Source organism: Colletotrichum costaricense (genome assembly GCF_030867565.1).
Source record: "Colletotrichum costaricense strain IMI 309622 chromosome Unknown Scaffold_29.1, whole genome shotgun sequence".
Taxonomy (NCBI): Eukaryota; Fungi; Ascomycota; class Sordariomycetes; order Glomerellales; family Glomerellaceae; genus Colletotrichum; species Colletotrichum costaricense.
The window spans coordinates 17,063-29,826 of NW_026848258.1; the positions used below are offsets into that span (position 1 = coordinate 17,063).

The window sequence follows — 12,764 nt, forward strand, 5'->3', positions numbered from 1 at the left end:
AAATATATATTAATATAGCTATTACCCTAATTAGCACCTAGCTTATATAATATAATAACCTTAAAATACTTAATTAATTTTAAAATATTATTAATATTTTAAAAACGTAGTATAAGAATAAAGTAAAAAGGATTAAAAAGGATATTTTAGAGTTATTAAATAAAGTAAAAAATAAGAGGTAGTTTTTAGCTATTTAGAGGGTAATTAATATATTATAATAGCGAGGTTATTAATATTTTAAGTTTAGTTAGTATTAATAACTACGGCCGGTTATTATTAGTTATAAAGTTTATTATATAATAAAAACTCTATATTAACCTTAGTAAACTAGCTTATTTATAAGGGTAAAGTTAGCCCTTAATAAAGCGGACTAGACCCCAAAGGGTAATTTATAATTATAAACTTTATAAAAAAGAAGATTTTAAAATATAAAAAAGAAAGTTTAAAAAAAATAGTTTAATAAAATAGTAAGAGTATTTATTAATATTATATAGTAGTTTTTTTCTAGTTTTATAAGTATAAAAGATCGACCTTAATAGGATTACGCTTTTAAAAAAAATTATACGATACGGTATACTTTTTAATTATATAATATATATAATATACCCTAAGTACGCGCTTAATATAATATAGTAATTTTAATATAAAAACCGCTATATAATTCGGGATAGGTAAGCTACCCTACTACTTATTAATAATAAGCTAAGTAATATACTTACGTAATAGTACTAGTTAGAAAGGTTAATAATAGAGGTTAGCCGTAATAGTTAGTTATAATAATTAGTTATAATAGTTAGAAATAGCCTTCTTTAACTATAGAGGTTCTAAACTTTGATAATAATATAAAGGTTTTTTAAAAAAAAAGGCTAAATAAGCTAATATCTATAGAGTTTATAAAAATTCTTTTTATCCTTATCGCTTTTAATATTGCCCAAAGCTCTATTTAAACTAAATAAATTTACTAAATAAATCTACTAAATAAACTTATTAATATATAAACTACTACTTAAATAACTAATTAAATAACTAGTTAAGAAGTTAGCTAGTTAAAATACTACTTTAATAAGAACTTAAAAATACTTATTAATAAATCTACCCCTCTTAAACTAAGCGCCCTCTTTAGCTAGCTCGACGCTATAGCTATTATAACTAATATAAATATACTTAAAAATTAGTAAAATATTTTTTAATAATACGGAATTTAGCTAGGTAATAGTACGAACGTTATAAATAACTAGGCTAATACGGATATTAAAATTTAGTATATTAATACTAACTTAGAAATTATATTTTATAAAGCTAAAAATCTTTTTAATATGGGCTATATTATAAATATAAGAGAATATATAAGGGGCCCCCTAACTTTTAATAAAAAAGAATATATAATATAAAATCTAGTTATTTATACGGGCTAGTATTAAGAGGTTTTATATACGTTAAAATAAGTATAGCTCGCTCTCTAAACGGCTAGAACTTAAAGGACTATGGGGGAAGGTCGGGAGTTAATAAAAAGAAAATAACGATCGAGTTGGTTAACTACTACTACGGTTTTAATTAGTAATTAAGTATAAAGCGCAATATACCTAGTTTTCTTTAATACGTAATATACGGTACGGCCCTAGCGGATTGCTCTATCGGGGGGATTTATTAATATTATATATTAATACTATATAGCTAATATTAAGAATTACCTAAGTAGTTAGTAAAGGTAAAAATAAAAAAATAAATATAAACTACTATTTAAATAGCTAGTTAGATAACTAGTTAAGAGGTTAGCTAGTTAAAACACTACTTTAATAAGAACCTACTTTTTTAATATATAATTAATAATTAATAAGTTAAAAATACTTATTAATAAGTATACCCCTCTTAAACTAAGTACCCTCTTTAACTAGCTTAATATTATAATTATTATAATTAACGTAAATATGCTTAAAAATAATAAAATATTTTTTAATAATATAGAATCTAGCTAAGTAATATTATAAGTATTATAAATAACTAAGTTAATATAAATATTAAGATTTAGTATATTAATATTAGCTAAATTATAATAATTATAATAAATAAGCTAAAGGTATATAGAGTTAAAATAATAAGCTAGTATTTTAAATAGCTTTTATAAACCCCCTTAGATAATAATAATACTTATATAAAAAAAAAAGATTATATTAAACCTAGCTACTTATATAAGCTAGTATTAAGAGGTCTTATATATATTAAAATAAATAAAGCTCGTTTTATAAATAAATAATAAAAAGTTAGGAGTTTTAATTAGTAATTAAGTATAGAGCGTATTATACTTAGTTTTCTTTAATACGTAATATATAGTATAGCCCCGGTAGATTACTCTATCGGGGGGATACTAATACTATATATTTAATATTAAGAACTGCCTAAGTAATTATTAAAAATAGAAAATATAAATAAATACTATCCTATACTTAGTAGAATATTTTAAACCATTTATCGTCTTAAGGTATTTATTAAGTACTTCGTAGAGTCGCTCCTATAGTCTATTGCCCCTGGTTATTGCTCGAAAGGAACTAGAGACCTATGTTTAACTCCTTCCAGCTCCTCCTAGGTCCTGATCACGGAATTTGATAAGTGCTTATTGAGTCTTATGCCTATTAACCGGCTTGATGCCACACTGGCAAACGTGCGGCACATATACCCTTTGCTAAATATTTCACTGATATCTGAATGTGCCGGTTTACGATAGAAGTTGATTTATTTGAGTAAAAGACGAGAGATAGCTCGTCTAGGGTATATAGTAACTCATAAGGCTTCAAATGCATTTCAAATCAAGATCGACCACCACACTGGCCCCACGTCGGGCTACCCTATTGTGATTATCGCTCCATACGCTCGTCATGGATGAGTGATACGTTATACCGCTCTTCGCCACTCCATACCTTGCCCACCGAGTTGCACTGGGCCACCGCCTGTCGCATGTCGGACATCAGTCCGCCAGGGCCACTTGCAAACACCGCCGTTCGCCCATCGACAGTGGCGTCGACAAATTCTCGGACAACTGTCGCCAGTTCGGGATGGCGGCGGGTGTTGTTGACGCCAACCTGGTTTATCGCCCGAGCTGACACCTGCACTTGCTTCTCACCCGAACTATTACCAGCATCAGACGAAGATTCCGACTCCGAGATGTCCCCGGAATCTCCGGAGCGAGAGGAGGCATTGCCGGAGTCGCGTGTGGCAAAGATGCGAACCACCACCTTCGGGCCTTGCTCAGCTTCCAAAGCATCAAGCTCGGGTTGCACCCAAGCTACGTCGTTTGTATGTCTCACAACCCAGACCAATTCGAGCTTTCGAGATGCCCCAGAGTGCTTCTTCAGACTCATCAAAACAGGGAGAACGTAGGTGATGCCGGTACCACCCGCAACGCACAGAATGTTGACGTCTGAGGTGACATTTCTCAGAATTGGGTCGCCGTAAGGTCCAGTCAAGATAACTGGAGTAGTTGGGCCGGCGTTAGTCTTCTCAACAGGACCGGCAGCGAGCTTGCGTGCAGCAATCTGAGCAACCTTCTTCGTCTCACCACCCTTTGCGCGGAAAATGTAGGAATGTGTCGTTTTTCCGTTCACAGTAACAGGGGCGTTGAGAGGCGTGAAGGGATGTGATTGCCAGATGCTACTCTCGCTGAAGCACAAGTAGAAGTGCTGACCAATCTTCCAGGCATCATGGGGGTGACTGAAGTCGAGTCGGACAACGTCGCCATTCTCTGAATCGGGAAATACTGTCATAGCCGCCTGCGCAGCAGAGAAGCCCATACCCTTACCCTCAATGAAGTTGTGATGCATCAGCGCAGTTCTTACACCACGAGCGAAGCGGTCCATGAACCAGATGACAAGAGCTGGAATCATGAAACACTCCAGGTTCTTCCAGTGACCGATGCAAGCACCAATGTATAACATGGCAAGCACGTAGTGCGACTTGCGGAAGAATTCGTAGCCGGTCAGACGAATGACCGGGGGCAAGCTGAGGATATATAGGGCCATGAGGAAGAACAAGGCAATGCAGCCCCATATCATGTAGAGCTGGGAGATCCATTCGTTGGCTACCGTGGGCTGAGGCTGATATAGACGGACCTCAATCACCAGCCAGCCGATGGTATGCAAACTGGACTGGACAACGATAATGTAGCCAACCCAGCGGTGAAGAAAGTTGAAGTTCTGATAGGGGATGCCGGTGAGAAGGGAGAGGATTGACTCTCGTGTCGAGAAGAGGACAGACAAAGGTGTAAGGGCGTAGGCAAGTGTTCCAATACGATCAGACCAGGGACCGAGACTGACTCTAGTATTGTAGACGCCTGGCATCTTCTTGACGGGGGTGATCCATGTGTTGTAGATGATACCAACAAAGGAGAAGATCAAGAGATAACCGGACAAAACGGCCAAGACCAGTACCTGCAGGCGGGTTGTCCTACCGAAGATGGGACGGACGCAGTCGGGGAGGAGGTATCGGTTGATTGCGGACGAGGCAGTCTGACGAAGGCGGTTGAGAAAGCTCTTGCTTGCTCTTGTATCCTCGAGGAGAGCAGCTCGAAGGACATCCTCCTCGGAGAGAGACGGCAATGACCGTCGACCAACGGCCCATAACAATAAGATGGCGCCAATAACCGCCCACAAAATACCAACGTATAGCATGCCTAAATCATGAGAGGCGTAGACAACATCCAGATAGGCGCAGGACCCGGCGTCGTTGGTACATGGAAGGGCCCGATCCACGTAGCCCCAGTGAGGCTCTATCGTGGTGGCATCGCTCAAGTTCTGGATGTGGCGGGCCGCCACTTGAGATTTGAGTTGAGAATCCATGGTGTTCTTGGAGGTGCTGTGAGAAGACCAGATGTGAGAGCTGACCGAGGGTCGGGTTGTATCTTTCGACAGCGCTCAGCGCCGTCTTGATACTTCGGTTTTCTGGGGGTAATCTACTTTGAAAGAGATGCGTGTGCGCATGTGGATGAGATGGTGGATGTAATTATAAGTAGTGCCGGTCTCAGTACAACATCAAGGTCATGAGCTTCCCGGGAGCAAAGAATACTAGATCTTGCGATATGGACCGAGGATAATGTGAAGGACAACGTAAAAAGAAGTCGGGGGACTGTATGGTAAATGATGAGAGCAGATGTAGATAAACGGCAGCCAGCGAGGCAGAGACTCTTAAGGGGAGGATGGTGTGGCACGGAGGATGGAGTGTACCGGTAGTATAATCATTCGAGAAGAAGAAACGGGACCGGGCGGGATTTGAGAAGGTTTCCGGGACGTCTTTACGGCGGGTTATGGGGTCTGCGAAGGTGGCTAGTTAATCTAGGGGTCTTGGTAATGTTTCCGGGTTTGGGGCGGCTCCGCGATGTTTGGAGCCGGAAGGAGGGCAACGGGGCCACTGGTGTCACTCTTAAAGAGAATCCCCATATTGAAACCCGCTTATACAGTTGCTTTTTGAGCAAGTTTCTGTGTCATCAAGAATGGCTGCGCTGAGTCTGGCCAAGGCAATAATTACTCCCCAGTTCTGGAGGGCGATGGGAGGGGCTGGCCAGGTTGGAGATCTGCTATTCGCAAAAGGAACAAGGGTTCTTGGTTTGGTTTCTGGAGCACATTAGCGGGGAATGAGCCGGAACTGTGAACTTCTGGAGACCCATAGCGAAAGGACTCTTTAGAAAGTGGCAGAATGGCCATGTGGACTAGGAGAATCGAGGGATCAAATGCTCAGTGAGGTAGTATTCTGTGAACAAAATGGGCAACATAAGCCGGGTGAAAGTCAGCGACAGTGCTGCGAAGATGTTGTAAAACACGGAAACTATGATCGTGTGGTAGAAGAGGAGTGAGCAAGTTGAGCATCTTTGAGCAAGTTTCTGTTAGAAAGTGGATCCGAGCCGGGGTCTCGCGTGGGAACCTAACTACGAGATCCACCGTGGCGTGTGGGGCCGGGCTGCAGGAGCGGCGCGGCTCTCGGGACCGTCAAGGTTCTTCCTGCCATGTTTCCCCTCATCCCGAACTACCACCAGTCATCTCACCAATATCTCTTGATGCTGTGAAGGATCATCTCCAGCTTGTCCAAGCCATTGCCTCTTTTGGCATCGAGTCGTTGTTCCCAGCAGGGCGGGCAAACCTCAATAAGGTATGTTCTAGGGCTGGCCCAACAGGCTGAACGCTCACCCGAGATGATTTCAGCGGAACCTGGAAACGGGAGACCCGCCCTCAGGTCGGGTGGCTTTTGCGATGACGGTCAAGTTGACAACTGAACGCCGAAAGCGTTATGGACATGATGGGTAACACCCGAGATATCTTATTGTGCAACTCAAAAGAAAACTCAAACCATTTCACTCAAGATTCCCTTGAAGGGGTTGCGTTGATTGTCTTCAGCAAGTATCGTTGTCAAAGACATGGTATCGAGTCGCATATTACAATGGCCTGTGGATTTTAATCTGACTTGATCCGGTGGCAAAAAGATTCGAGTCATTTCCGGAAAGACACATTCCCAGTCTGTTGCTATCCAGCAGCTTTAGGTAAGACCAGGTAAGTTGCTAATGGTGTCTATTCCTACTCTGTTTCCCTTGGCAAACACTGAGGCCAGATTAGCGTGAGCAAGATAGAGGGTCTGCTGTCGTAATTCGGATACACGCCAACTATCCAACGCCCAACCTTTCCATACCATCATCGTAACATCCTTTCGGTTGACTAAGGCAGCATGAGTGGAACCCTTTGAATCGTCAGCAGCGGAAACAGACGCTCCTAAAGTCCTTACTCAATCCCTCCATGCTCATGTCCCATGCCGACCCCTCTTGAAACCTGCGCAGCACCACCTTTGCCGTTGACTGACCAGGATCTGCCAGCCATATCTGCGCTAACCCATAAGTAGTGACATCCCCCTCCACACACCTTCTTTGCCCTCTCTTTGCGTTATGTGTGCCATTTCCCTCTTCTCCGGGTCCCTGTCACTTCTACAATCCTGCAATCGCTGAGTGTTCGGCCCGTGCTGACCCTGTACCTGTGGGACGTTCATTCAACTCTCTCATATCCACCCAACACCCATCCAGCCTCCAGGCCTACTCCGGGTCTCCAGCCCGTATAGATATCAAGCGATTCCGGCGCGAGCGGCCTGCGGGGTGCCTGCTGAAGTTATCTCTACGTCTGCCAGCGCTCTACTTCACTCCAACGCTCTCAACCCGAACCAGTCCTCACTACCATTCGCACCACATCGCTGCTCAATCGCCCTCGTCAACGAACGTCTCCATCGACCGCCTCAACAAATCGTATCCCATTCCGTCCAATCGTACCTGCGACGCCTCACCTATATCGACTTTGCTACTCTGAATAGCTTCATTCAACGCCAGGCTCCCCTGCTTTTGGTCGCTCAACCCTGTCTCTTCTCCCTTCGCATACAAGCTTCTGGCTTGCCAATCAGCCCATTATGGACCACAGTTCGATGGCCAGCTCAACAGACTGCAAGATGTCGGTGTGTTACTGTCCGCGGCCTCCAAGTACATGTGCTCATCTAACATAACGACTAGATGTTGTGGAATTGGTATACCATTGACGCATGTAAGTACAATGAGAGTATCTTCTCGAGGTACAGTGCAGCATTGTGCTGTAAGCCCACACATTCGGAAAACAAGCTAACGAGCCGATGCGATAGGTTTCCTCGCGTCTTCATGGCAGATCAAGAACGCCGGCATGTTCGCCGCTAGCTGCATCGGTGTCGGTCTGCTCACCGTCTTCCTCGAAGTGTTCCGACGACTCGGAAAAGAATACGACGCCCTCATCCAGCGCCAGTTCCATGCCCGCGCCGCCGAACTACAAGCTCGTATACCCAAGGAGACGGACTGCTGCGAACCTCCCACTGTTGTTGCCCCTCAGACGCTTGTCTTCCGTGCATCGCCACTGCAGCAGCTCATCCGATCTGTAATTCACGCCGCGACTTTTGGATTGGCATACATCGTCATGTTGCTGGCCATGTACTACAATGGCTACCTCATCATTTCCATCATAATCGGCGCTGGCTTGGGCAAATTCCTTTGCGATTGGCTTGTTATTCGTGTCACTCTGGAGGCTCTGGCACCAGCAGCTCCCAATAACATTGTTGGAATTGAGGAGCCAAGTGTCTGCTGCGGTTGAGAGAATGGTGACCTAATTGAATTAGCATTCTGATTTTACAACGAGCGTTTGGAAAAGGCGTCTCATGACGGGGCGTTGGTGGCGCACATGTCTGCTATTGTCGCGTGAGGTTTAATATTCCTCGGTCTGGTAGCAATTTGCAAGGTGCTCAAAACCGTGCACATAATGAATCAATACCCTTTGTCTCTTGCGTTCGCTCTTCTATTCGTTCTGCTACTTCTTGGTTCATCATGGCAAATTATGAAGTTGCCTCTTCCTGCAGTTATGAATCTAGTCACTGCTCTCGTATCCGGAACAAATCTCGGCACAAGAGCAAACCTTATCTAATCCTTCATAAGGCTGAGCAATGCGATGGTTTTGCAGATCTTTTTGAGATGCTCCTTGCTGCCTGTCCACAGCAGTGGTTCAGTGAGTCTGTATCTGTGATAATCGCTGACCACTGATCAACGATGGTTTCAATCTATCGCACATTTGATACGGCCTCATCGAAGACCCAAGCAGCCGCTACATCACCACCGGCATAGTCATACCATAGGCTATGTATACCTCCGAGGTCAACTCTAGGCTAGCGATCCGAAACAGCGAGCTTGATCACTGGAACCATTTCCATTATGCTTGAAGTTTGCCCATATGGCCCACAGCAATATGTACATACGGTGGTGGTCAGGGGGTTCAGCCAGATCATCAAGCTTGCTGATGTCTCGCATGTACTTCCGTTACATCGTGATTCTCACTAGTCTTTTCAATAAAATTTTCTGTGTGGTTATACCAATGCTTAAAGATAACGCACCAAAGAGTATCGTCATACTCCTCATCATTGTAGATTACCTATAATCATATGGCGTTTATCTTACCGACATTCTCAGCGCACACTTCAATAGCTGATAAGTCGCACAGCATTCAGCTGGGGTTGGTGTGTCCAAGGCGGCTAGCGCTGCCTGGTACCTACCTCATGCGAGAGGCCGAATGGCCCGCCAGGACGCGGCCTGTGATGCAGGACGTGGGTCAAACAAACATGGACACAGAGCAACGTTCAAGACTAGGTGGCAGTGCTTCATGTCATCCTCTTTTTCTCATTATTGTCCTCCGAGACATCGTCCCCAAGCCACTGACTGCTTGTTCATCCTCATCTTCCTCACTAGTATGATAGCCCTAGTTTTCTTTTTCACTCACGCTCATCCTTCCGTGAAGTCCATCATGATCATACAAGCCTCCAAATGCCATTTCAAAAGTAAAGTTCGCTAAGTCGAATGCAAAAGTGGGAGACTTTGCTAAGCTCCTACGTAAATGATGCCCCCAATAAACCCGGTAAAGTAGCACCCATGCTCAGGACCCTATTCACGAATGTCTCCTCGTCGTGGCACTACTACCCCGCTCATGAAAGAAATTTGGCACCCTCCTGCTTGAAGAGCCAATCACTGTTGGCATCAACCATGAAATTCGTAATGTTGAACTCGTTGCCCGGGGCTGGTGGCGCATTGGATCCGCCATTTTCACTACTAGCATCCATGCCCGACGTGGTCCCGTTCTGCCCGTTACTGCCGCTCATGCCATGCTGAATCTCGTTGCCAGCGGGTAGGCGTGGCACGTTGAAAAAGTCGAATACGTCCAGGTACTCGAGCTCATTTGGTGCTGGTGTTCTGGCTGGTGTGACGCTGGGAAGCCGGCTGTGATTTGGCATACCGTTGGCACGGGGCTGACGGGATATCAAGAAGTCGAGGTCAAACGCTGTGCGACGCATGTCGGCTAGTATCTTAACTGAACTGGGCGTGACACCATCCCCTTGACGCTCACTGTCGCGATGTTCATCCAGAACACGTTGCAAGAGGCCGCAGTATCGCGCAGCTACAGGCCAGTAGCGTCCCATTTCGCGTAGTGTCTCGACAAAGAATTGAATCTGAGGCGAGAGCTTGTGCTCAACGGTAGACCCATGGACTAGTAACAGACGCGATGCTACCCATAAGGTGAATGCGAAGGGAGGGCCTAGCTTTGCCAAAAGGCCGTTATTGACGACGAATTCACCCAGCGCAGCAATGTTCTCGACGGCCCCGTGACAGCGCTGCGAGGCACTGTATGAGGGGGTGAAAATTGGCGAACGAGTTGTCGGATACGCCGCCGATGAATGCAGTCGGATCACAGCCGTGTGGTATGTTGCATGCAGCATCACCCAGCCGCAGTTCAGCGTCTTATTACCGGGCTGGAATAACTTGGCCATATTGCCATACTCCCCAGGAAGGCCGAACTTCCAGGATGTGAGCATGTTGTCGAGCTCCTTGTATCGCATCTGCCATTGCTCCACGTCGCTGAGAGCGCTTATATCGACGGGTTGTTTCAAGAACTTGTGAATCTTGGACAGTATTGCCAAGATCTCTATGTAATATGAGAAAGCACCGAGGTTCTCTGGCTTGTTGATCTCGTATTCAGGATTCGTGTCCTCAGAATGGTCCTGGGTCCTAAACCATCGGGTTTCAACTTTCTGATTCTTGATCCATAGATCATCTCGGCACGGTAAGGTCCGGTCGACTTCCTTGTCATCCAGAGCGAATTCGAAGGCAGTGGCTAGAGTAGCATACCGATCGAGAAGGTAAATCATCCAAAAGAGCCGCCGCCTAGATTCCTCCTCGATGAAGTCCTTGGGTTCTGGTAAAATCATGGCCCTCAGTGTATAAATGGAGGTAAAATTTGGCGAGACTGAAAAGGAAGTGCTCTCAACGGCCAGCCCGAGCTGAACAACTGACCTAGTAATGAGGGCCATAATGTTCCAACCAGGGGGGCCATTACTGCTACCGACGAGATCCAGAGCAAGAATTACTAAGGCTTGAAGGGCCTTAACAGAGGAATTTTCCATGCCATAGAGCAAGACTCTCTGCTTCGATATGGAATGGTAATGCTGCCGACTTTCCTCGGTCAGTCTTGAGTCAGTAGAGTATCGGAGTGTTGTGGCAACAATGGCATGAAGCAGAATACGATCTGTCTCTTCAAGGGTGGATGGGCCAAACAAAGAATCCAGGGTCGTCTTTCGATGCAGAATAGGACACCAGGTGTTGATGTGCTTGAAGTAAAGATCGACGAGGGCATAAAGCAGGTCGTAGGGCGGCAGCTCCTGGTCTGGCGCCGTTGACGCCTGACTTTGTGCCATGGCAACATCTGGAGAATGTAATTGCGTTTGGTTTGTGCCGTAATATTCCTGTGCCGCACTGCTAGGGTGTGACATGGCAGTGATATGGCTTGGGGGTGCAGCCATGCTGGTCATGGGCATTTGACCTTGAAACTCGTGCATGGATGGGGTGGGAGGCGGCATTCCGAACTCCATAGATTGTGAAGTTGAGGGGTAAGATGATGGTTTCTGAAGGAAGAGAGCCGTTTCCGCCTGCGGCGTTCGATGGGACTCAGATGGCCTAAACAAGGCATTGGTCTCTCGTGGTGTGCCATGATCACTCGGCAGACTTGGATTGCTATTCCGAATGCTTGGGGCTACGCCGTGGTGTTGATTGGATGTCAGAGTCGCCTGGAGAATCTCAGAGTGAGTTCTGAGTATCTCCTCAAGCTTGTCTAGTCGCTGCTCCAGCTCGCGGCCGTAGCCAGCACGGAGGCCGGGCTTCTTGCGCTCCTTGTACTCGCACAAGGCTCCATTGCGGCTGCACCAGCCGCAGGAGGGCTGTCCTCGGTCACATTTCACCTACTCAGTCGAGGCGAGTCAGCCACAGATTCCAGGTTTAGAGCTAAGCAGGTCATCTGAGGCGTAAGAAGAGAAGAACAAAGAGGATATCTCTGAGAGTAGTTCGTGACTTCTCGGCTTGTGAACGAGTTACGCATGACACAGTGATAGGGTATAATGGGAAACTGAGGTTCAGGTAGAAAGGAAGAGAGAGACGGAAAGGAAAAGGGACTTCGTGTAACCTTTCTCTGCTTGCATAGCTCGCATCTTGGAGTTGGATTGTTAGCTTCAGGGTTCTGCTCGGAAGGCACGGGTTCAGGCGATGGTGGTTCGAGGGACATGGGGGCAAAGCCCAAAGAGGGCAATTAAAGACAAGAAACTGGGCAAAGGGGAGGGAGAGAGGCAGGTGGGTGAGTAAGTGGATAGAGGGAGCAAGGCACCCAAGCAGCCGGGTTTGATATGAGTTGAGATGAGTGAGGCGTGATAGGGTTGAGTGAGAGTGAGCGGCATGGCATGGGGTGAGAGGTAAGGTGGGATGAGCTAGGACGGGGAACGACATACGAGACAGATATGGGTCTCTTGCGCTTCCCAAGGCGGGTGACATCCTGATCGTCTTGGTCAAGATCGTTTTCGTCTCCGCTTTGCAGCTGGTTGCCGTCGTCAGAGTCCTGGTCCTGGCTATGAGACTGATTTTGGTCATGGCTCTGGCTACGGTTGTGCTGAATCGACTTGATGTTAGCTGCAGGCGGTGACCGGCTGCTGAGGGAGTGACCGTTGTGCTGCATCCTCGGTGTGGCAGTCTCCGAGCAATGGCTGGCGGAAGGGTAAAACAAGGCCGAGAGATGTGTATCTGAAGAGCAAGTGTGACGCAGGCACAGAGCCGAATGGTTGGGTCGGGCGGGCGCGCGCGCACACACACACACACGGATAGAAGGCGAACGCGTAGGCGTGCGTATGAGTTGGAGTCGCAGGCGTTT

At 45.8% G+C, this 12,764-nt stretch overlaps 3 protein-coding genes across 3 annotated transcripts; 1 reads left to right on the forward strand and 2 right to left on the reverse strand.

Annotated features, from left to right (window-relative positions):
- Positions 1–2,852: 2,852 nt before the first annotated feature.
- On the reverse strand, positions 2,853–4,829 carry CCOS01_16274 (ferric reductase like transmembrane component; the record flags this gene model as incomplete). Its single annotated transcript, XM_060464411.1, has 1 exon — positions 2,853–4,829. One exon carries the CDS (start codon positions 4,827–4,829, stop codon positions 2,853–2,855), a length of 1,977 nt encoding a protein of 658 aa, XP_060304907.1.
- Positions 4,830–7,425: 2,596 nt separating this feature from the next.
- Positions 7,426–8,129, forward strand: CCOS01_16275 (ctr copper transporter; the record flags this gene model as incomplete). Its single annotated transcript, XM_060464412.1, has 3 exons — positions 7,426–7,470; positions 7,526–7,556; positions 7,651–8,129. 3 exons carry the CDS (start codon positions 7,426–7,428, stop codon positions 8,127–8,129), a joined length of 555 nt encoding a protein of 184 aa, XP_060304908.1.
- A 1,375-nt stretch (positions 8,130–9,504) lies between these two features.
- Positions 9,505–12,572, reverse strand: CCOS01_16276 (fungal specific transcription factor; the record flags this gene model as incomplete). The annotated part of the gene is made up of 3 exons (XM_060464413.1): positions 9,505–11,808; positions 12,030–12,054; positions 12,349–12,572. 3 exons carry the CDS (start codon positions 12,570–12,572, stop codon positions 9,505–9,507), a joined length of 2,553 nt encoding a protein of 850 aa, XP_060304909.1.
- Between the last annotated feature and the right edge of the window lie 192 nt (positions 12,573–12,764).